This window comes from Ctenopharyngodon idella, chromosome 1, assembly GCF_019924925.1.
Source record: "Ctenopharyngodon idella isolate HZGC_01 chromosome 1, HZGC01, whole genome shotgun sequence".
In the NCBI taxonomy this organism is placed as follows: domain Eukaryota; kingdom Metazoa; phylum Chordata; class Actinopteri; order Cypriniformes; family Xenocyprididae; genus Ctenopharyngodon; species Ctenopharyngodon idella.
The window spans coordinates 40,767,051-40,792,115 of NC_067220.1; the positions used below are offsets into that span (position 1 = coordinate 40,767,051).

Genomic DNA, 25,065 nt, shown 5'->3' on the forward strand with positions numbered 1-25,065 from the left:
GGATAAACGCGCATTTGAGTGGTTGATAGTTGATTTATCATCACGTAAGTGTTTCATTTATGGATATATTTGTGTTTTTGACTGTACGCGTTCATGTCTCGCGATAGCGCGTCAGTTTTATTAGCCGTTAGCTGAATTAGCCGTCAAAGTCATTTTACGTTTACATTTATGCACATGCGTATTAACAAACTGTTTTTATTAAAACATTTACAGTGTTTGTATTGTATTTCAAAGTGGTGTTAACAGACTTGTCATTTAAAGGTCGTTTGAACTCGTAGTTGTATGTGAATGACTCCTACATACAGGCCTCATTTGTCTAAAAGTTTAAACTCTCCCGAGATATGTTTGTTTTTATTTATGACGGTCATAAACGCTGTTGTTTAGGGGGTTTTGTTTTAATTCGTGTCTATAAATGAAATTAAGTAGGGTCACTGAGTGACACGTAGGCGAATCGAGCTCACTGACATGATATCCACTAAAGTATAACACACGTTTCAGCCTTTATTTGGCGAGATTTGGGATATGTTTCAAAACTTACGGTGCTGGGAACCCTTTAGGCAGCACAAAAATGCTGTCTAGGCGGGGAACAACACAACCTAGGTGTGTATGTTGTAAACATTTCAGGTGCTCTGGCAAGAAAGTCAGTGAGTTTGTCCATCATGGTGTGAATCACACAAGTAAACCATTTAACCCTTTGTGTTCACCCAGACCCCCGTCAGACACTGTGAAGCCACGGGCTGTCGTGATGTCGGAGCCCAAAGCGCCCATCCCGGCCCCTGGAGACACCTATAAAGGCTGGCTCTTTAAATGGACTAATTACATCAAGGGATACCAAAGGCGATGGTTCGTCCTGAGCAATGGCTTGCTGTCTTACTACAGGTGAGTTTGTGACGTGTTATTGTTGTTTATTATCAACCTCTATAGACAGAAAAAAAAATGTTATCAGGTATCGTTTCTGTCAGACAACAGGTCTCGCAATGGCTGATAGGAACATTTGATGGCCTAATGAACCCTTTGTGATGCTGTCAAGTGTTCTTTGGCCTTTCACAAATATCTGATAAGGTGCAAAGATTTAGATAGTGAAATTACTTGATATTCTTGGTATGGTAAGCATTGCTATTGCTCATACAAACCACAAACCCTGAGTATTAAATAGGACCTATTATGCTCTTTTACCAATCTTTGATTTTTTACTAGAATAGGTTTTCATGCTTGAATGTTCAAACAACACCTTATTTTTGACATTGTTGCAGCTCCTCTCTTCCCAGTCTGTCAGTAACGCTCTGTTTAGTTCCTGTCTCTATGAAGCCCCTCCTTCTAAAATCGCAATGTGCTCTGATTGGTCAGCTGGACCAGTGTGTTGTGATTAGTCAACCACTTCAAGTGTGTTTCGGAAATGTCACGCCCTTTACCATAACTGGCAGTTTCAACACACTACTAACTAACTCAACCAGGCCCCCCCCCCCCCCCCCCAAGACTACAATGGAGGCTTTTCAGGGAGTTGAGAAACAGTGTTACTGACATAGAGAATAACTCCCGCTGGAGTGACTTTGTGCTTTGTAACCTAGCAGACCTTTTTCATGCTCAAACAGCAACACACTAAAGAAAGTTGAACATGTAAGAAAGCATAATAGGTCCTCTTTAAGCTTCTGCACATAACCCGTCCCATATTGTTTGTGCTGAATTAATGATGTCTCAAGTCATACGACTTTGAAGCGATTGGACATGTGGATGCTAAACGGGCAAAAAAAAAAAACTCAGCACCTTCGGCTGTCTGTCTGTAAGATGATGCCATTTTACGTAATTAGATTTGAGTTGATCTGCTGGTGAAGCTGCATTCATCTCATTGGGCTCTGTCAATTATTAATACTGCATGTGAGAGCGTGCAGGAGCGCCCACATGTGTGTCTGTTTGCTCGTGCGATCCTCACTGTTTGTTCAACAGTTTGAGATGAGAGGATAACACATTCTTTAAAATCCACCCTTCATCGCCTGATGTCTAACTCTGTAAATATACGATAACACAACAAGGTCCATTGCCTCAACAGTTGGCTAATGAGTGTATGTGGACTATTTTTGCTTTCCTTATTATGTTGTATTTGTACATGAATACGGAATGTAAATGTCATTAAATGAATACTGTGTTAAAGCCACGCCAAAGCAAATAAAAAAGGTCTGTTTTACAATAGTGCTTCATTCAGATCGAGCTGAAAATGACTAAAAGTGCTGTGTGTGGCACTGAATCATCCGATTTCACAACTGTGATGCTTTTTTGGCTCTTTGTGAATGGATACAGTATCGTTCAAAAGTTTGTGGCCAGACTTTTTTATTAAAGAAAGAAATTAATACTTTTATTCAGCAAGAATGCATTAAATTGAGTGACGACAAAGACATTTCTATTTCAAATAAATGCTTTTCTTCTGAATTTTCTATCCATCAAAGAATCCTGAAAAAAGTATCACAGTTTGCACAAAAAATTGAAGCAGCACAACTGTTTTCAGTATTGATAATAATGTTTCATGAGCAGCAAATCAGCATATTAGAAAAAAATCCTAGTCTTTTTGTACAGTAATGTAAATAAAAGCCAGGCAATTCTTATTAAATTTGATTTATTTTTAATGTAGTAAGTAACTTTTAATAAATCTCAAATGCTTACAGTGTAAAATAAATGAGTATTTAAGCAGTTAAAAAGCATATTGCACACTTTCTAAATGTTGCATTTAAATGTCTTAAAATCTGTTACATGTGCATCAAATTAAATGCTGAATTGAAACTGATTTTGTCTGTTGTTCAAAAAGAACCTACATATTTTCCTTGACTAATATAACAGATGCTTGTCTGATAAACCCAGAAGCGCATTACATATATTGTGTGATGTCATTAAATGTAAAATATTTGCACAAAATAACTCTTTCAAAATACAGTGGAAACTTCCCACTCATTCTGTGTAATACAGTTACCAAAATGTTTTGGTATTAAGCACTGTCTCCAATGTCAGGTTCTGATTTCTATAGTAAACATACATTGTTATAGCTGTTCACCACACGTTTGTTTCATCAGCTAGAAATAGTTTTTTTGTGATTGCAAAGACTAAATAGTTTTTCCATAACTGGTAAAGTCATGGAAATCCATGAGTCAAATGGTGTGGGAAGTCTGACTGTAGCATTACAGTGTAAATAAAAGGCACAAGTGCACATTGTCTTTTCCACCTCCACATGACCATTTTGATTGGCTGAATGAGTTTGGGTCACGTGACTGTCTTAACAGGTCATCTCTGTTCAGGAGGATCACACGCTCTACTTAAGGCTTGATTTCAGCACTTCCTCTGGTCCTGCAGGCAGTCATCAACAGTTTCTCGTCACTCTCATTGTGTGTGTGTGTGTGTGTGTGTGTGTGTGTGTGTTTGTTTGTGAGATTCATCAGGAAATGTAGAGGGCGAGTTAGAGATTTCAATGTACAGGCTCTGGACTGTTGTGGCTCTGTTAAATCACCTGGCATCGGTCTTGTGCCATATCATAGATCGTTCAAACTGATCTTTTCTTATTTCTTTCTGCCGGGTATGGAAAATCCTGAGAACTGGTGATTCATCAGTGTTGGCAAATTACAGTGAAGATGGAAACTTTATTTATATGTGATATATTTGGTGCTGTTTACATATGCACTGCTTACCAGGATTACCTCTACTTTTATACAACACAACGGTGTTATTTTAAGATTACTTGTATACAAGGGTTGACATTAACTTTTTTGCTCACCAGCCACTGTGGCTAGTGGTTTTCCAAAGTTACAAGCCACTCAGCATTTTCACTGGCCACAATTTTGACATCGATACCATGGGGAAAATTTGCCATATAAATATTTTTAATATCTCATAATTTGGCAGCAGGTATATTAGGCTGCTGTTACTTTGAGACCTGACGCATGGATCCATTATACTGTTACACATGTGTTTTCTTTTGCAACTGTTTATGTTCATTTAAAATATAACTGACTTTGTTTACGTGAATACTCACCAAGACTGGCATTTTGACATTATTTTGTGTGTATTTGACTGTTTAAACGCAATAAGCAGCAGAAAAGAACTCAATTTAGTACTGAGAGGCGGCTTTGTGCGCACAATTTGGGTGTGAGAACAAAATCTGCAGGAATGAGTAAAATAATGCAACCCCACCCCGAAATTCAAGCCCTCTAACACCACCAGTATTCATCCAGAGCAAATGAAACAAGTGAGTGAGGGGAGGTGGGTTTGTGTGTTGACTCGCTGTCGGAGAGATGAGAGAGAGAAAGCGCAGCTGGTATCGTGTATCTATTCTGTGGAAAATGAGTATTGTAAGTGTTTCAGATATTTCCGTATCTATGTATAGAAAAAATCAATATTTTTGACAACACTACATTGCACACAGTTTATAATTTCAGATGCCTTTCTAAAAGACTGCAATTGAAAAATGTATATATTATATAGTGGGTACGGAATGTATTCAGACCCCCTTAAATTTTTTTACTCTTTGTTATATTGCAGCCATTTGCTAAAATCATTTAAGTTCTTTTTTTTTTTTCTCATTAATGTATACACAGCACCCCATATTGACAGAAAAACACAGAATTGTTGACATTTTTGCAGATTTATTAAAAAAGAAAAACTGAAATATCACATGGTCCTAAGTATTCAGACCCTTTGCTCAGTATTTAGTAGAAGCACCCTTTTGATCTAATACAGCCATGAGTCTTTTTTGGGAAAGATGCAACAAGTTTTTCACACCCTGATTTGGGGATCCTCTGCCATTCCTCCTTGCAGATCCTCTCCAGTTCTGTCAGGTTGGATGGTAAACGTTGGTGGACAGCCATTTTTAGGTCTCTCCAGAGATGCTCAGTTGGGTTTAAGTCAGGGCTCTGGCTGGGCCATTCAAGAACAGTCACGGAGTTGTTGTGAAGCCACTCCTTCGTTATTTTAGCTGTGTGCTTAGGATCATTGTCTTGTTGGAAGGTAAACCTTCGGCCCAGTCTGAGGTCCTGAGCACTCTGGAGAAGGTTTTCGTCCAGGATATCCCTGTACTTGGCCGCATTCATCTTTCCCTCGATTGCAACCAGTCGTCCTGTCCCTGCAGCTGAAAAACACCCCCACAGCATGATGCTGCCACCACCATGCTTCACTGTTGGGACTGTATTGGACAGGTGATGAGCAGTGCCTGGTTTTCTCCACACATACCGCTTAGAATTAAGGCCAAAAAGTTCTATCTTGGTCTCATCAGACCAGAGAATCTTATTTCTCATCATCTTAGCAAACTCCATGCGGGCTTTCATGTGTCTTGCACTGAGGAGAGGCTTCTGTCGGGCCACTCTGCCATAAAGTCCCGACTGGTGGAGGGCTGCAGTGATGGTTGACTTTCTACAACTTTCTTCCATCTCCCGACTGCATCTCTGGAGCTCAGCCACAGTGATCTTTAGGTTCTTCTTTACCTCTCTCACCAAGGCTCTTCTCCCCCGATAGCTCAGTTTGGCCGGACGGCCAGCTCTAGGAAGGGCTCTGGTCGTCCCAAATGTCTTCCATTAAGGATTATGGAGGCCACTGTGCTCTTAGGAACCTTAAGTGCAGCAGAATTTTTTTTGTAACCTTGGCCAGTTCTGTGCCTTGCCACAATTCTGTCTCTGAGCTCTTCAGGCAGTTCCTTTGACCTCATGATTCTCATTTGCTCTGACATGCACTGTGAGCTGTAAGGTCTTATATAGACAGGTGTGTGGCTTTCCTAATCAAGTCCAATCAGTATAATCAAACACAGCTGGACTCAAATGAAGGTGTAGAACCATCTCAAGGATGATCAGAAGAAATGGACAGCACCTGAGTTAAATATATGAGTGTCACAGCAAAGGGTCTGAATACTTAGGACCATGTGATATTTCAGTTTTTCTTTTTTAATAAATCTGCAAAAATGTCAACAATTCTGTGTTTTTCTGTCAATATGGGGTGCTGTGTGTACATTAATGATGGTCTGAATACTTTCCGTACCCACTGTATATAAAATTCAACCCGTCAAAGTGGCTAGTAGGAGTGTCTGCGTTACACGCCGCTGCTGAAATCCACCCGCATTTGGCGGATTGGTGGGTGTTCATGTCAAGCCCTGCTTGTATAAGATTCTTGTATTTATTACAGTTTTGAATTAGCTTTTATTTGTATATTTTCAGTCTCAAACAACTTGTCTCATTATGAATATGAATTGAGTTTATTGAATATTTTGCAATAAACGTGTAATATATATATATATATATATATACTTTATATATATACAATCTGATATCAGATACTGCGATAGCAGTAGTAACGTATCTTCTGTCACATAAATGCACAAGAGTGAAAGAAACTCTAGCTGAAGCCATTTCTCGAATGCTTGCCTTTCAGTGCTGATTCATGAATATTGCATCAGATGCTGAAAAACAGCTGTCAGGAAGCTTTTGTTCAAGTTTTTGCTTGTGGAGTTTAAAGAGAGCCTGATGAATTCTCCTCTAGCCTCACAGAACCAGACTTTGACTATCATTATCAAGTATAAACACATTGCATGTTATTCTGGCATACCTGGGGCCATCTGAATGTCATGTAAACCATGTTTAAATCTAAAATTGGATATAACTATGACCAACTGAAGTGTTTCATCTTGAACACGTCATCTTATCTCCATCTCTTTTGCTCTTCCAGGACCCAGGCGGAGATGGGTCACACGTGTCGGGGCACCATAAACCTGGCCACAGCCAATATCACGGTGGAGGACTCGTGCAATTTCGTCATCTCTAATGGCGGCACGCAGACGTATCACCTGAAGGCCAGCTCAGAAGTGGAGCGGCAGCGGTGGATCACAGCACTGGAGCTGGCCAAAGCCAAAGCTTTCCGCATGCAGGCTGAATCGGGTTAGTCACGCCCCCTACTAACACTGGGAATGGAGCAGGAAACCGCATTTGAGAATAGCACGACATTGCACACTCATACTGTTTGGGGTGGAAGACGTTTCAGTTTTTGTTCCTCTTTCTCTTTCTCTGCAGATGACTCTGGGGACGAGTCCACTCCTCCTGCCTCAGGACAAGGCGGAGGCTCACGGAACTCAGAGGTGCAGTCCACTCTCCGGACCCTGGGCAGCAAAGTGGAGGATCTGAGCACCTGCAACGACCTCATCGCCAAACACGGCTCTGCACTTCAGCGGTCAGTCTGTCTTTCTCTTTTTGGACACACTTGACTATTATTCAGTTATATAATAAGTATAGAAATAATTCAAAAATAAATTGACACACACACACACACACACACACACATATATATGTATATGATTTTATTTCAGCTTTAATTTTTCAAATAACAAAAATGATTTTTTCCCCCCACTCAGATTTGTGCTCATATAAAGTGTCTATTTGCTGTCCAATTTGTTGATTCATATGTCTACTTTCAGGTCCTTGTCTGAGCTGGAGGGAGTTCGGCTGGAAGGACAGACAAGTGAAAAGATTCGGCAGGTTACAGAGCGAGCCACGCTCTTCCGTATCACCTCCAACGCCATGATCAACGTAAGACAGCCAGGCAGTTTATTTGCTTTTGGGATAAAAGCCGTTCACTTCAACATTCACTTGTGGTTGTCTGTTTCACACACAGAAACCACTTTGTTAAACGTATTCTTAATGATTCTCTAACGATCTGATACCCAGGCCTGCCGGGACTTCCTGGCGTTGGCTCAAGCTCACAGTAAGCGCTGGCAGAAAGCCCTGCAGGCCGAGAGAGAGCAGAGAGTCCGACTGGAGGAAACACTGGAGCAGCTCGCCAAACAACACAACCATCTGGAGAGAGCCTTCAGAGGAGCGACTGTACTGCCTCCTTCCCAGAGCAACCCTGCCATAGACAGCAAAGGTACAGAGTCACTGACACAGAAACACTGGGCGCCACAAAATAATATATAGACTAATATATAAACACAGCTTTCTAATGCATTGTCTTCACTAGTTGCACACAACAATGAGAAGACACCTAGTGATGTCCGACTCCAAAACGAATGACCCTTATGAGCAAATCCTTTTGAATGAATCAGTCAGATTGATTCACAAGTCAGTTTGAGTCTGCCTCACAACACACACTGTTTTCAGTAAATTAACACATGGAAGAATAATATTTCATCTTTTTCATTTATTTGCACAAATATAGAACTATATGATAATTAACAGCAATATTTACCTAAATATACACTATTGCTCAGAAGTTTGGGGTCAGATGTTTTCTGAAAGAAGTCTCTTCTGCTCACCAAGGCTGCTTTTATTTGATCTTTTCTATATAAATTCCGCCTTCGTTCGTTCGTTCGTTCGTTCGTTCGTTCGTTCGTTCAGTCATTCAGTCAGTCATTCAGTCAGTCATTCAGTCATCCTTTCATTCAGTCATTCATCCTTTCATTCAGTCATTCATCCTTTCATTCAGTCATTCATCCTTTCATTCAAAAATACAGACATTAACATAAATACAGACATTAACAAAAAATAAAAACATTAACATTGTGACATAATGGTACAATTTCAAATATACGTTAAAATGTAATTTATTCCTGTGATCAAAGCTGAATTTTCAGCATCATTACTCAAGTGTCACATGATCCTTCAGAAATCATTCTAATATGATGATTTGCTGATCAAGAAACATTTCTGATTATTATCAATGTTGAAAGCAGTTGTGCTGCCTCATATTTTTGTGGAACTGATTTTTTTTCAATATTGATGAATAGAAAGTTCAAAACAACAGCATTTATATGAAATAGAAATCTTTTGTAACATTATAAATGTCTATATTGTCACATGATCAATTTAATATGTAAGCTTGTTTCCGCCATGAATTAAAAAAAAAGGTAATTGTGACTTTATTTCACAATTCTGACTTTTTTCACAGAATTGCATGATATCAAGTCAGAATTGCGAGTTGTAAAGTCAGAATTGCATGAAAAAAGTCAGAATTGCGTGATATAAACTCAAAATTCTGAGAAAAAAGTCAGAATTGCGAGAAACATTTTATAACTGTTTTTAACTGTTTATATCATGCAATTTCAAGTTTATATCTTGCAATTCTGAGAAAAAAGTCAGAATTGCAAGAAGAAGGAAAAAAAAGTCGCAATTATCTTTTTTATTTTTTTTTATTAAGTAGTGGAAACAAGCTTCCATAATTTAAGGCATCCTTGCTGAATAAAAATATTCAGTTCTTCTAAAAAATAATCTTACGGACTCCAAACTTTTGGTAAGATATTGTGTATAGTGTATATCTATTTTACTAAAACATTTTAATAACTGAAAAATGTTTGGGTGATACAAATGAGTCACTGAATCAAATTTTTGAAATTTTTTTAACATTTAATAATTTACAATTAGAACTGATTCAAATGCCTTTTTCTAGTCTTTAAGAAACGTATTGGCCAATTAAAATTCACAGTGTAACCTTTGCAATGCTTGAAGTATTGCAGTATTGAATGTTTTATATATCACCCAGAAAGATGAAATCCTGGGAACTCTAACACCCATTTCTATATTTAAGAACTCTAGCTAAACATTTGGATATGACATACAGATTACCTGTATATCTTATACTTCCTGCTTTCTTCATCCTGTAGGCTCAGTTGCAGGAAAGGGCGACGCCAGTGACGAGGACGAGGAGAACGAATTCTTCGATGCTTGCGAGGATGTTCAAGAGTTTATCACTGTTCCAGCAGACCCCAAATATCACAGGTCTTTGTTTACTCCCTCGCTCTTGTCGTTTACTCTCATCCCTCTCTGACCCTTAACTCACTTCTCATATAAGTGTTACTGGACCTAAGTGTGTGTCCTCTGCCTTCCCTTCCCCTTCCTCCTCTCTCTCACACTCTCTGGCTCTCTCATACTCTCTCATTTCCATTTCTCTCAGGAGATCTGGCAGCAATGTCAGCGGAATCAGTAGCGAGCTGGGAATGGACGACGGGACGACATCGGTAAGGCGCTATGTTTATAGCGTTTATGTATGTGTGAACAAAATTCGATTTAATGTGCGGTTTAGATATAAAAAAACCCATAGTTGCTATGTTTCCATCCAAAGTTGTGATTTTAACTTATGCGCAAAATTGGAATATCGCATAAAACATTTGCGAATAAACAACCATTTCCGTCCCATGTGTTCAACAGAACAAAATCTTCACTTCCTGGGAAATTGGCGAAAAATATCTGTAATAAAAAAAGTTGCTGCATTTGGGGAAGCCACTGTGGCTCCTTATTTGTATGTCATAAATGAACGAAACACAACATGTTATCTTTCGTTCGGGGGCGATGCCTGATGTTTAGGAACTCAATCATGTGCGACAGTTCTGGCAGGTAATTATACTAAATCATTTTGATGACAGACTTTGGCAACATTTGAGATGCTGTGCAATGAAATTGGTTCGCTGGTTAGTCCAGTAATCCAATCTAGGGCTGTCTATTTTAAAAAATCCTCGTTTGCAATTTACTCATGTTGAGTGACCAGCAAAATACGGGAAGTGGCGCATACCACGGACGAGGATCCATGAACTGCATGATTAGATCACTTTCAAAGGCTGCATGATATATTAAAACCATTTAAAAATCATACTAGAGCATAGTGCTATTGTGAATTCACAAAGGCTGCGATTCAGTTGAAAAAATATATTCCTGGCAGGTTTAATATTACATGCGTGTAGGTTACGTGCCTCTCAGAGCGGCTCCGTTCACAGTAAATGCAGATCCACTTGAACTGTTATCATTTACATGCGTGGAAGTATTAAACAAGGATTTGATCATGCTGGAAGTGTAACAACAACAATCACCAGGTCATTGGCGCCCTCTGCAGGCTGCTGTTTGCTTTAGGTCTATTTTAATTACCACAAAAAAAAATCTGATTACTTGATCAGTCATCAAAATAATTGACCAATTACCAAAATAATCGTTAGTGACAGCCCTAATCCAATCACATCCTCTGTTGAGGCAAAGTCACGTGAGTTTTTTTGTTGCACATCAAGGGATTTATTCTGTAAATGTGTTTCCATTGTGGTTTATGCATGTCTTCTTATCGGATAAAAAAAATATCTGCCTCAATTGAGTTCGTTTTTTTTTATGCATATTTTTAGAATTAATGCACATCTTGGTGTTTCCATCCAGCATTTTTTTATGCAATATCCTAAAATTCGCATAAAAATAGGTGGAGGAAAACAGCCTTTGACGTCTAAAGTTCATGTTTGAACACATTTTTTTTCATCTCTCACAGCTAGACGAGCAGTCTCTGGCATCCAATCCCGAGTCTCCGCAGTCCCAGGAAGTGGTGCCTGTGAGGAAAAGACGGACCCGAATCCCAGATAAACCGAATTACTCTCTCAATCTGTGGAGCATTATGAAGAACTGTATCGGAAAAGAACTCTCCAAAATCCCAATGCCTGTACGCTCATCGGTGTCTTTATGAGAATCCCGAACAGCCCAGATTAATGGCTTTGCTTTCAACGCATCCGTTTTTTTCCCAGGTAAACTTCAACGAGCCCCTGTCCATGCTGCAGCGTCTCTCAGAGGATCTCGAGTATTACGAACTGCTGGACCGGGCGGCCAAGTGCCAGAACTCTCTGGAGCAGATGTGCTACGTGGCAGCTTTTACCGTTTCCTCATACTCCACTACAGTTCACCGCACGGGCAAACCCTTCAACCCTCTGCTGGGAGAGACGTTTGAGCTGGACCGTGTCCAGGAGAGCGGCTACAGGTCCCTCTGTGAGCAGGTGAGAGGACATCAGCCTTTGTTTATCCAGCTTATTGAAATGAAGCGAGTTGTGTTTGAAACTTAACCCGTTCTTCATCCTGTCTCTCTCCTCAGGTAAGCCATCACCCTCCGGCTGCGGCTCATCACGCAATCTCCGAACGAGGCTGGACCCTGAGACAGGAGATTGCCTTGGCCAGCAAGTTCAGGGGCAAATATCTCTCCATAATGCCCCTGGGTAACTATTTATTCTATTTTGGACCTTATCACCATGTTCGTTTTAAAGTAGCATGTGCAGCTTTCATTTAACAGAGAAGATTTTTTTCTCACTAGTTCCTTTTCTTAAAAACAAACATATTATAAAACAGGAAGTGTAATGCAAAAAAGAAAAGCATTAGAAATGTAATGTAGAGAGGACACTTAAGGGTACGTCCCAGTTCACTTAATTATGCACTAATCAATGACGTTTTGTAGTATAAATAGTGTTCACATAGGGGTGTGTGATATACCGGTAGACACGATTACCCGGTAGAAATTTGGCAACTGGTAGAGATTTTGGACTACGTCTCTATCGTGGTCACGGAAGCGTATTATCTGCATATGTTTTTAAGCATTGCCATTTAAAAACAAGTGATTTTAATCCGTTGAAGCACAGAAAGCGGTGATAGTGAACTCCGTTCGGTTACTGAGCACTGTCTGAGAGTCCTAGAGCGTGTGAGTACTGAACTTAGTTCTTTTTGCCAACTTATTGGGCTTGAACGGTTAAATACACACACTTGTGTAAAAATGTCCATCTTTGCGAGTATCCTCATAAACAGTCATTTATGTCTTAAGTGGATGTAAATAGTTAAGAAAGAAAATACGTATGTATCAGTGCATTCGACCTTAAAGTGACAGCAGCCTAATAAACCTGCTGCTGCCTGTGTCATTAATGTTAATCAAACAACAGAAGACAAAGAGAAAATCATTCCCTGCTCCTGACTGAATCATAATTGTGACTTAATAAGAATAAATTTCTAATCTAATTTACACGGTGAACACTGTGCAGTGTTTTTTGTACATTTAATTTATATAACTTATGTAGTATTTTTTTATTTCTAGTGCTAGAAGTTTTTCTTATTTTATCAGACTGTTTACTTGTCTTCAGTAAGCTTGAGAGTTTAAAAAAATCACTTAGGCTAGTATTAGTTTTTTGTGATATTGAAATTGGACAAAAATTATGAAACTTCAATGGCATCAAAATGTTCCTATCATAATTACCTTATTTAAATCAAAAATAACTATCGTAAAATAAAATTACTCATATCGTGATATAAGATTTTGATCATATCGCCCACCCCTATGTTCACACTAAATTCAAAATACAAAAAGTACATTTTAAATACCCGGATGACCCACTTAATTAACCCGAAAAATTGAAGTGTGGAATGTTGGCCACTTCATACACTCAACTATCAGTTTTAATTATGACGCGGATGGGGACGGGCTGACAGACTCTGATGATGAATGACAAAATAACCTTATAAAATGTATACACTATATGGTTGAGTACAAAGTGCATAGTATATAAGTGCATAGTGTATAGTGGCCATTTGGGACACAAGTTTAATCACATTAACTATGAACATGTTCCACTAACATTTGACAAATGCAAAGTGTCACAATAGTGTTACACAATACTACGTTGCTATACTGTGGTTAATGAGTCAATGATTCTTTGTTCATATGAAAAGATGGATATTTGAATGTTTTATGCTTGCATATATGTCTTCAAGCAAGAGTTTGTGAGCTCATTTTGAATTGCTTGTGTGTTTCTCCAGGTTCTATTCATTGTATCTTTGAGAAGAGTAACAATCACTACACCTGGAAGAAAGTCACAACCACAGTGCACAATATCATTGTCGGGAAACTCTGGATAGATCAGGTTGAGAACACAGTCTACTTAATTAGGCATATATATTTTCATATTCTCAGCATCAGTGACTGCCGGGCTGATTTGTGTCTGTTACAAAATCAACTGATGGTCTTGTCAGTTGATAATTGTACTTTTTAATTCATTGTTTTTTTGTTTTTGTTTTTTGTCTTCATTTCAGCAATTTTACATCTGTAATTTATATTATGTATATAAATCATAATTTTCAGCCACTGGCCACCCTGTTTTTTTTTTTTTTTTTTTTTTGTGCATTTAAATGTTTTATTATACAAATGTTGCCGTTAAATTGCATTGTCTATAGTTTGGCATTTCATTTCATACAACAGCTCAGTTGTGTCTTTCTCTCAATTCAGTCAGGAGAAATAGACGTTGTGAACCACAGAACAGGCGACCGCTGTCATCTCAAATTCGCCCCGTACAGCTACTTCTCCAGAGACGTGGCCAGAAAGGTGAGTCAGCAACTGTTCCACTGACTTCTTTTTCCCAGAATGCAGACGTGTCAGTTTTGTCCCCTTTCATTCGTCACCCTCTGAACATTTTCATGTTTTTTTTTTTTTTTTTTTTTTTTGGACTGTTCCATCCTTCTCTATTTGATGTCTGCTTTCACTTCCTTCTTATGCAATGCCTCTCTTTGTAGGTCACAGGGGTTGTGACGGATAAAGATGGGAAAGCGCACTATGTTCTCTCTGGGACATGGGACGAGAAGATGGAATGCTCTCGTGTGATGCAGAGCAGCAGAGGGGGGGAGAACGGCGCCGACGGACGACAGAAAACCGTCTATCAGACTCTCAAAGCCAAAGAGCTGTGGAGGAAGACTCCACTGCCGTAAGATATTCCCAAACACATACAATTAAAAGAATATTCTGTTGTGCTCAATTAACAGCATTTGTTCCTCATTTCCTTAAAAAAAAAAAAGCAATAATCTGTGTTACAGTGAGGCACTAATGATGGAAGTGAATGGGGCTGATTGATAAACATTAAATTAATGTTTCAAAAGTATAGCCACAAGATGTAAAGGAAAAAGTTAACATGATTTTATTGTGAAATCACTTATCTGAGTGAAGTTTTTTTTAATGCACATTTTTACAGAAGAATTAATCACTCGTTACACCAGTAGGTGGCGACAAGTGACTGTTACAAAAATGTATTTGTCATTGAAGCATTCAAAAGATTCATTCAAAAACACTGATTCATACAGTAATGAAATACAAGTGAAGTCTTTATGAGTGTCATTGAATCATTCATTCAAACTGGTTTAAAAAATATCAATTCAATTCATTCAAAAATGAGATATTTCCTATATTTTTAAATTGACTGCAGCAATTAACATTTTGTCAGAACCTCTAGTACATTTTTATTTTGTTTAATTGTCTTCAGAATCGTGATCTCTATTTTAAACAAAAAAGTCATTCTCAGTTTTTCCAGAATTGTGCAACTTTTCTTCTTCTTTTGCTTCTTCTTCTTCTCAATACTATTGAAATACTGAAAAATAATATTAAATACTGTTTTTATTTTATAATACAATATTATTGCAGTAGTAACAGTAGTAAATAATAAAATAAAAATATTATGAATAAATAATGAATTATTATTATTAATATTATTATTATTAATATATAGTCACATTCTGGGGAATAAACCGGATTTGATTCTTGTTTTGATCACATGCTTGATTATTCAAGTGATTTTATAAAATTATAAGCTTCACATTTCTGCTTTAAAGTGTTTTTTTGTGGTGATCAACATTACGCCACAAATGCTATCACTTGCTGTCAGTTGCTTAACTTGTATTAAACATGGAATATTCCTTTAATTAATGAATATTAATTAGAATACATGACCAGACTTCCAAGGAAGGTTATGAAGTAATGTCACCTTTGCCTAATTAATATTTATGAGTAGTTACAACCTTGGCTTAGTATTTAGTTGATGCTTTTTGACACATGAAGTTGTGATGCTCAAGACTGAATTCAGCTGAATTCTGCATTTTTCTGCCCTCTCTCTCTACTGTGTATACAGGGATGGCGCTGAAAACATGTACTACTTCTCAACACTGGCGTTGACATTGAACGAGCCAGAGGAGGGCGTTGCTCCCACAGACAGCAGGAGGCGGCCGGACCAGCGTCTGATGGAGCAGGGCCGCTGGGAGGAGGCCAACGCTGAGAAACAAAGACTGGAGGAGAAGCAGCGCACCGCCCGCCGAGAAAGAGAACGAGAGGCCAACCGCACCGCCAGCCCTACGGAAGAGGGTAAGGAGCCAGCAGATGGGGGTAAAGTGACCTTTTATTTGTCCTTCTACACGTCTCTCCTCCTTTCTTCCGCCTTCTCGGCGTCTCTCGTTCACTCCCGTGTGTCTGTCTCTGTCTTTCCCTCAAGCTCTCATTGAGGACTCCATATCTGACTCGCCTCTAAAAAGCAAGTACTCCTGTTCTACTTCGTTTTCCCTTTATCTTTTCTCTTTTTAATTGTCGCCTTCTGAATTTTCTCACATCTCACACAAACACACAATGTAGTAGTGCTTATTTGCATATTATTAAAGTAATAGTTCACCTAAAAATGAGCATTTTGTCATCTTGTTCCAAATTCGTATGACTTTTTTTTTTTTTTTCCTTCCGTAGAGCTTTTCCATATAATCAAAGAAAGGGACTCAGGCTGTTGAGCTCCAAACAGCATTATTTTAGTAGCAGTAATATACTATTATTGCATTGCAGTAATATTTTGAATTAGTTTTTATTATTATTATTATTATTATTTTATATATATTATTTAAAATGAATTTTTATCTTTATTTTCCATTTTAGTAAGTTAAATTGGTTAATTTTAGTACATTTTTTGCAATTTTAGTACTTCGAATTAAACTAAATAAAATTTAGCTGAAATAAAATTTCAGTTAACGATTATTTTATTGTAATTAACCATTTTTTAATTTACGAAAAATGTCCAGTAAACTAGTTTTGTAACACATTTTTTTCTTTAAAATTCCACTTTTTATGTACCACGTATAAAAGAAAAAGTCATACGAGGTATGGAGCGAAGAAGGTGAGTAAATGATGACAGGATTTTTATTTTTGGTGAACTATCCCTTTAATAGGAGCACTTTCCACGCCTCCATTATGCCATTCACTCATTGTATTCTTTCTTTTTTTGTTTTTGTCTTAATTTGCATCCCCACTTTTAATTTTTGGCTGCTCGTCTCTCAACTCTGATCAGCTGAAGAAGTCGAGATTGCCAGTGAGCCCTCTGAGACCACTTACAAAAGCAAGTACCATCCCATCCCTTTCCCTAATCACTGTTTCTCACGTTTATCATCCAATCATCTTCATTTTCCATCTGTCTATCCCTCCATCAGCTGACACGGATGAAACTTCCTCCGATCTTTCGCTCTCAAGCAAGTAGCAGAATCAACACAAACCATTGCTGCACAGTGTCATTTAGTCTGTTTTAGGCTGTTTTCACAATTAGTTTGATTACTTAGTTTTATTTGAATTCTCCTTGCATCATGCATATTTAAAGAGGACCTATTATGCTTTTTGGCATGTTCATCTTTCTTTAGTGTGTTGCTCATGAAAAAGGTCTGAAAAGTTACAAAGCACAAAGTCACTCCAAAGGGAGTTATTCTCTATATCAGTAACACTGTGTCTAAACTCCCTGAAACACCTCCATTGTAGTCTCACTTAAATAATTCCCGCCTAAGGCATACACAAAAGAAAGGAGCGAGGCCTGTTTGAGTTAGTTAGTAGTGTGTTGAAACTTGCGGTTATGGTAAGGGCGTGACATTTCCCATACACACTCGAAGTGGTTGACCAATCACAACACACTGGTCCAGCCCACCAATCAGAGCACATTGAGTTTTTCAGAAGGAGGGGGTTTATATAGACAGGAACTAAACAGAGCGTTACTGGATGAGATGAGCTGCAACAATGTGAAAAATGTGAAAAAATAATGTTTTTTGAACATTCAAGCATGAAAACTTATTCTAATAGAGCCCAACAACAAAATCAAGACTTTGTAAAAGGGCATGATAGGTCTTTAAACAAGCATTTCAAATCAGTTCCATGATGCATACATTTAACTTTGACTAGTGGGCAATGTGAATGCATAAATTGCAGCACTATATAGACAGAGACTACACTCTAAAAAACACTGGGTTAAAAACAACCCAAGGGCTGGGTAAATACAGGACAGAACACATGTTGGGTTCATTTTACCCAGCAAATTGGGTTGTTTATTTAACCCAGCATAATGGGTTGATTCGTTTTTACTATAACACTACCTTTTTTCCCCCCCTTCATATATGAATGAATGTTTACGGATTATAAACTTTAAATACTCCACACAACCTCTGGTTTGCATGATAATTCCTTTATTTTCAATCATATTTTATAGTATAGCATATTTATATTGTTTTTAATACGTTGCCTACATTTAAGCTTGTTTAACAAATATTAGAAGTAAAAATGAAACATTTAGAAGTAATTCAAGTGCAATCGACCAGTCTCTGTTAACCCGTTTCCACCGTAATGGCACTGGTTCTTGTGCAGGAGATGGCTCGTGTTCGGCAGGGGAACTGCTCTAACTTCAGACCGCCACCTGTGTTTCACTCGTAGCTGAAAAACGCTGTGACTGACTCCATAACCTGTCCATAAATAATCAATGTACAACTCTGAGAACATATTTTAACATCCTAAGTATTTATATTCTGTATCTTTTTGAATAAAATCATAAAATTTTATGCAAGGCATCAGGCGTTTCAATCACTGTGACTCACATCGCGCCCCTGTATGTTGCTTTGCATAAAATTAAAGGATATACAGAGCAATAATGGAATTTTTAGATAAAATCAAATGTACTTAAACCTGTATTTTACCGAAGGCATTCACCAATTTGACGGAGCTTCTCTGCTCTCTCCTGAAGAGGTCGTAAAAAGCCTGCGATAAATAACTCAACCCCTGGGTTTTTATGTCTGACCCAGGATCTGGGTTACACAAAAACTACTCAAACACTGGAAAAATAACCCCCCTAAAAAAATGACCCAAAAGACTCAACCCAGGATTTGGGTAGAAAAAATAACCCAATATTTTTTAGAGTGTCATTGTTGAAGTCCATTCCCCATTAGTCTTTCATTTCTTCAGTTCACTCCTCCGGTGCATGCTAACCTGTCTCTCACTCCTCTTCTCTTTGCCTGCATCCCTCCATCTTCAACTCTGTGCATCTTCAGCTGAAACACTGCACGGCTCACATCCACCGGAGTACTCAAGCAAGTACCACACAGTTCACGTAGATCGTTACAAAGCCAGACTGTTTACGGCTGTTAGAGCTGCATGTTTAAAGGGGTCAGATCATACATTTATTTAAAATTTTAAGCAGATATAAGAAGGGAAAAATTGGCACCAAAAACATTCATGATTTAGTACTTTACTTTAGTTCTTCTTAACTCTACCAGTATTTCTTCATGACCATTAGAATTAAGTCTTCTTTTTTTAACAACACAACACAAGATCTACAATTTGTGTTAATATATTCATATTATCCTTTTAACTGTTGCAATTACAAGGTTTATACACTGATAAACTGTATTATCTCATGAAACTGCACACATTACCCACCCACCCATATTATCACACAACATTATAAAATGGCAGTTGTGTGGTCAGACTTTGACTTGTGAATTTGTGAGCACTGTCTCACTTTGTGCTCTGTCTCGCTCTAGTGGAGGGTCCTTTTGGAGCTCCGGTCAAAAGCAAGTAACATCCACCCAAAACCCTTCCAGCCCCTCCATCTCACACCTTTAATAGAGCTGGGCAGTGTGATCAAGCAGAAAACTGTAGTTTAACCATTTAATTTTGACACGTCATGCCACTCTCAAGTGTGAGCATGTAGATGATTGAAAATACAAAAGAGGTGCGCACATTCCTCAAATCCAAACAGGGCTCAGGTGCAGGACAGAGAAGACAAACTGAAGCAAAAAAACAACCTTGGTGTCTGCACACTGATATAACTGCTCCATAAAAATAGATTATTGCAACGTTTCGACCAGGTGTGCCTGACGAAGACCTGATGGTCGAAACATTGCAATAAACCAGTTTTTTTTAATGCAGCAGTTATATCAGTGTGCAGACATTATGTTTGTTTTTTGCTTCATGTAGATTGTTTCCAATATATGCACACCTGTAACAACAGATTAATTTATATTTGTGATTTATATAGACAAATATTATTTGTAAAATATATTATAAAATGTTAAGTAAAAAGATGTGTGTGTGTGTGTATATATGTGTATATATATATATATATATATATATATATATATATATATATATATATATATATATATATATATATATATATATATAATATGTGTGTGTATAAAACTAGTGCTGTCAATCGATTAAAAAAATGACTAATTGCAATGACTAATTGCAATTAGTCTAATAATAGACTAATGACTAATTTTTCTGTAATTAATCGCAATTAATCACACCTAACATTGAAGTTTTTAATTGATTTTTATATATATTAATTATATATAATAATTTTAATCTCCAAATTAATGTAAAAACAACATAAAGACAATATATTTTAAATATTTGATCTAACAGGTAGAAAATATCCAGAAAGTTATCAAACACTTCATAGTCTTAACTGTATAATTTAGATTATTGATTTAGATTTGTATTCATTTTTATTAAAGCTACAAAAGTTATTCAGTTAAGAGCAGTGATTGATTTCCTTTTTCTTTTGTTCTTTGATTAACATTAATGGCAGGCTGTAGCTGGTTTATTAGGCTGCTGTCACTTTAAGACCTGTCACACATGACGCAGATCTGAATCCTATTTTCTCACAATCCTTTGTGTTCATTTAAGACTTTATTTAACTCATTTTAAGACTGCTTAATGAGAATACTCAGCAAAACAGGCATTTTGACATAATGTTGTTGTGTTTTTATCCATTCACATGCGAAAGAGAGCTCAATGCGGCCAGCGAGCAGTCTGAAGTGGCTTTCTGTGCACTCGATTCGTGTGTGACTGTCACACAGACAGGAGATTCACAGAAGCGCACCAATACTAAGTTCTTTTTTTTTAAGTTCTTTTTTTTGCGTCTTATTGTGCTTGAATGGTTTAATAGCACTTGAATGAATGATAGCGTGATCATATAATATAATGCAAGCTAAAGGATGACAGAAAATTTATTGCGTTTCTAACCCGTTAAATTGAAAAAATTAATCGCATGCATTAACGTTAATATTGACAGCACTAATATAAACATACACATAGTGTGTATATTTATATACACTATGCATTTTTTTTTTAATTTAATTTTTTACTTTATTTATGGGATTGTGCAGAAATGAGCATTACTACATTATGTAATATATAGAACATTTTTGCGTGCAATGTCTATCAAAAAAAAAATAAAAAATCTTCATTGTTATATATCCTACACTTGCTATAATATAAAATTGTACTATATAACTTGGACCGTGATATAAAATGTAGGTCATACCGCCCACCTCTAAACTCTACCAGTATTTGTTTCCCTATTCGCATTTTTATTTTTTCTCTTATGTTGACCATGTGCTTTTCTTAGCTCCTGTTTATCAGCCTGTTATGTTAACATAGAGTGCGAAATGTGTTGAATCAGAGATTGTAGGTGATTGTGTAAGTTTAGATTTGATAGTTTAGTCAACGTTTGTCTTATAAGTTCCTGGCTACATTTGAAATAGTACCTAATGGCTCGTTTCCACCAAGTGGCACGGCTCAGTTCAGTTCAGTATGATTCGGGATGGTAAACCTTGGTCCGGCTTGCGTTTCCACTGCCAACCGTACCCCCTTACTTGATAAGGTGTGGGGTATGCCAGAAAGTAGCGATCAACGTCATTCTTGCGTGAAGAAGAAAGTGACAATAAACAATGGAGGACATGCAGCAGCTTTGTTTGAGCAAAGGCTGAAGGCCGCAAAGAAAAACAGCCGAAAAATACACATTGTGTTGCGGTATTGTTATTGTTGTGTTTACGGTATTGTTATTCCCTTTGTAGCATGCGCACATGACGATCCTCTGTCAACCAATCAACGTTCTGCAGTGAGTGTAGCTCCACCCTTTTGGTACTGGTACTATTGTGCTAGGTACCCCAATGGAAGGGTCCCAAAAAAGTAGTAGGGTACGGTTCAGAATTAGGGTACCATTCACAACTTCTGACAATGGAAGTGGCAAAAATTGCATACCGCACTGTACTGAACCATTCCGCTCAATGAAAACAAGCCATATTAGTCGTCTGTTCTGTAGAAAAGACTGCAAAGGCTCTGTTGAGTTAATTGTACCCTCTTGTACATACTATTCTTTAATTAAGTGACTGTTTGTTTGCTTTTGTATGTCCGTGTTCAATCAGGCGGTCATCAGGACAACTACAAGGCGATGTGGTTCGAGCGACGTGTCGACCCGGCGACAGGAGAGCCCACACACATCTACAGAGGGGGATATTGGGAGGCCAAGGAGCAGGGCAGCTGGGACTCCTGCCCGGATATCTTCTGATCCGAATCACGCACATGCCCCACAACACCCTCACTTTCCCCTTGTCCAGAAAAAACAAATCAAACGAAAGCTCAGTCAGCTCCCCCATTCTCTCTTTCCTATCGTAGTATATCAAGATACACGTTCTCACTCTTGCCAGCCGTGCTCTAATCAGTGGACATTAAAGGGACATCGAAATGGTTCGGGAATGTTCTCCCACCACCGTCCACTGTGTGTCGCTCTCTATTCCTCGTGCTCACGGGGTTATTAAAGCATAGGGTTCATGGTTCAGTAGACGCTAGCGTTAGAAAAACATCCTTCTGAATCCCTTTCCTGCTCCACACGTCTTCCTCAGGCTGTGGACGTCACCTTCTTAAACATCCCGGGGATATGGAGGCCTGTTTGCTCTTGTGTATGTGTGTGTGACTTAGCGAATGTGTGATTGAGTTTAGAGAAGCGCTGTAGTGCTCTTTGTTTGCGTGAGAGACGTAGTTTAAGAGCTCGCCTTGGTTTGTGGATTTTAAAGAAGTAGTTCGCATTAATATGAAAGATCTGTCATTGCTTACTCACAGCCTCATTGCTATTGCAGCTCTTTTGTCAAGCACCAAAAAACACATGATAGAAGTATCATGAAAGGAGTCTGTGACGCTATATATTCCAAGTCTTCTGAATCTATACGATGCAAGGAATTTCGACTGGCACACTAATTACGACGCAAGAACCAGTGGTTTTGGAGTCAATGACCATCAAATCGCACCTTTTTTTTTAAAATGAGCTTTGGCACATGTGAAGATTATCATTGAATAGCAATGTAAATTTCAGTCTTTCCTCACAATAAGCTATCGTATTATTTGAAATAATGAAATATAAGTCGTATGCATCACTTTTATGGTGCTTTTGAGTCGTTATTTTGGTCCTTTTGACAGCTGTTCTACAGAAAAACTCAATATGTGTATTTGAACAACCCGAGGGCGAGTAGATAATGGCACAATTTTCATCATTTTTGCATGAACTATTCCTTTGAAACCAATCACACTTGTAATGTCCTCATTAGAAGCTGAGAGGACCGTGTCAGCCTCATTCTGATACTCTAACACCCACTAAAATCACTTAAACTGACTAAAGAATTGTCCATAACCTACAGAACAGCATATCTGCTGATCCTCACGAGGGATTGTGCTGGTCTTTTCAGGAAAGCATCAATGTAGCCAGAGGAACACGTTGCACTGCTTGGTTTTAGTTTCAGTGTTTGAAACCGACAAGTGATGTGTAGAGCACGAGACACCAAAGGAACAACCTGTTTGTTAATGTTCTCCTTTAGCCTGGTCACAGATGCTTTATGGTTCTGCGGTGTCCACAAACTGAGGCGCTCAAGTGTGTGTGAGACTGAGTGTATTCAAATGGGCATGTGAGGTCAAGGGAGAACTCTCAAACTACTCTGTGTATGTGTGTGTGTGTGTGTGTGTGTGATCATGAGTAACGTATTTGGGGTTTGTTGTATATTCCAGTGAAACAAAAAAGAAAACTCACATTTTATTTTCAAGTGTACTTAAAACACATGCGTGGGGAAAAAAGCAAGAATACAGCAATGCAAAAACATTGCCGATATTTGTGTATATATATCAATTACTGAAGTAAAATATTCATACTAATAATACCAATTCTTCTAATGCTGAAACTGACAGCTAGAGTTATAATTATGATGGTAATTTTGATGTAGTTTGAGGGTTCAACACAATTATTTGGACTTTTTATCTGTTTTTTGTTTGGTTTTTTTTGTCTTTTTGATATGGGAAGCGATGACACATCTGTTTTCTCCCATAGCAAAGATGTGTTTTGATTATTGTCCTTTAATGGATCCAGACTAATGGAAATTTTATATATATGTACATCTATCCCATCATTGTCCTATTCCGTTAAAACGGCCGTGAATTCAGTTATACTGCTGTTTGTAATCATTACAGTTTTCTTTGTTTGCAGTCTCTTTTTATTTGTACAACTGTCATCATTTGATTTATTTTCATTGACCGTCATTTCTCAAGTTTTTCCTTACTACCGCTGGTTTTCATTCTTGTTTGTCCTGTTTGTGTTGTCCCTCTCTTGGCCTCTGATCATTGTGTTACGGCACAGAATTGCTCTTGACTGTCGTCATGGTGCAGATGATGATGATGATAATAATAAAAGCTGGTTTGAAAAGGAAACGGTCAAACACACAACAGTCTGTCACGCCTGTCATTATGAAGTGTCACACTTTACATATTTTGTGTATTTTTCTTAGAGATAATGAATGGAATTGCAGTTGGTGGGTAAGTTTCGGTTTCCTGCCTTCTGCTCTGGAGGACCGCCACCCTTTTTACAAGAAGCAGGATTCTCATGTGATTTTATAGTCATGGAATTTTTTTTTTTTTTTTTTTTTTTGCTCCAAATTGTTTCATTGGCTAAATATTGCTAGATACTCCTCAGTTGGATTTTTTTTTTTTTTTTTTTTAAGTCTTGAGAAATGTGTACACTAAGAAGTATTATTTAAATCAGTTAATTTCAAGGATTAGTACTGTATGTAAAACTGCTAGACATACAAACCGCCCATATTCTCTATAAAATGAATTTTAATTAATTGTGAAAGTCTGGAAAAGTCTTTGAAATTCATTGGTCAAAGTGTGTTCAATGCCCTTTAGTTTTGGAATTTTTTAACTCTGAACTCCTCATTAGTGTAAAATACATTTTTAATCTGTTGATATAAATCATATCAGAGCAGTAAATGAGTAAAATACACTTGCCCATCACAGTCAATGAAATGTGTCATGGTAAAATGCTTAAATTGATGGATATGATTGTCTTCTTTTAATCATGTATTGCACATTTACCCTGTTAAATTTGACCGGTTTCTTTGTGTAAATGTTTTA

General features: G+C 37.8%; 1 protein-coding gene across 6 annotated transcripts; it reads left to right on the forward strand.

Moving 5' to 3' along the window:
• Window positions 1–553: 553 nt before the first annotated feature.
• osbp (oxysterol binding protein) lies at window positions 554–24,378 on the forward strand. 6 transcript variants are annotated; one of them, XM_051901477.1, is made up of 21 exons: window positions 554–600; window positions 709–879; window positions 6,688–6,896; window positions 7,029–7,185; window positions 7,430–7,541; window positions 7,680–7,878; window positions 9,611–9,725; window positions 9,901–9,964; window positions 11,248–11,415; window positions 11,498–11,743; window positions 11,839–11,959; window positions 13,542–13,645; window positions 14,008–14,103; window positions 14,292–14,479; window positions 15,674–15,924; window positions 16,031–16,069; window positions 16,865–16,912; window positions 17,004–17,042; window positions 18,873–18,911; window positions 19,365–19,394; window positions 22,041–24,378. In XM_051901477.1, exons 1-21 carry the CDS (start codon window positions 569–571, stop codon window positions 22,181–22,183), a joined length of 2,571 nt encoding a protein of 856 aa, XP_051757437.1. In that variant the 5' UTR covers window positions 554–568; the 3' UTR covers window positions 22,184–24,378. The 6 variants fall into 6 exon arrangements, with proteins under 6 accessions (XP_051757437.1, XP_051757446.1, XP_051757454.1 ...); XM_051901486.1 differs by having other exon boundaries at window positions 15,674–15,903; XM_051901494.1 differs by lacking the exon at window positions 16,031–16,069 and having other exon boundaries at window positions 9,904–9,964.
• Window positions 24,379–25,065: the final 687 nt, after the last annotated feature.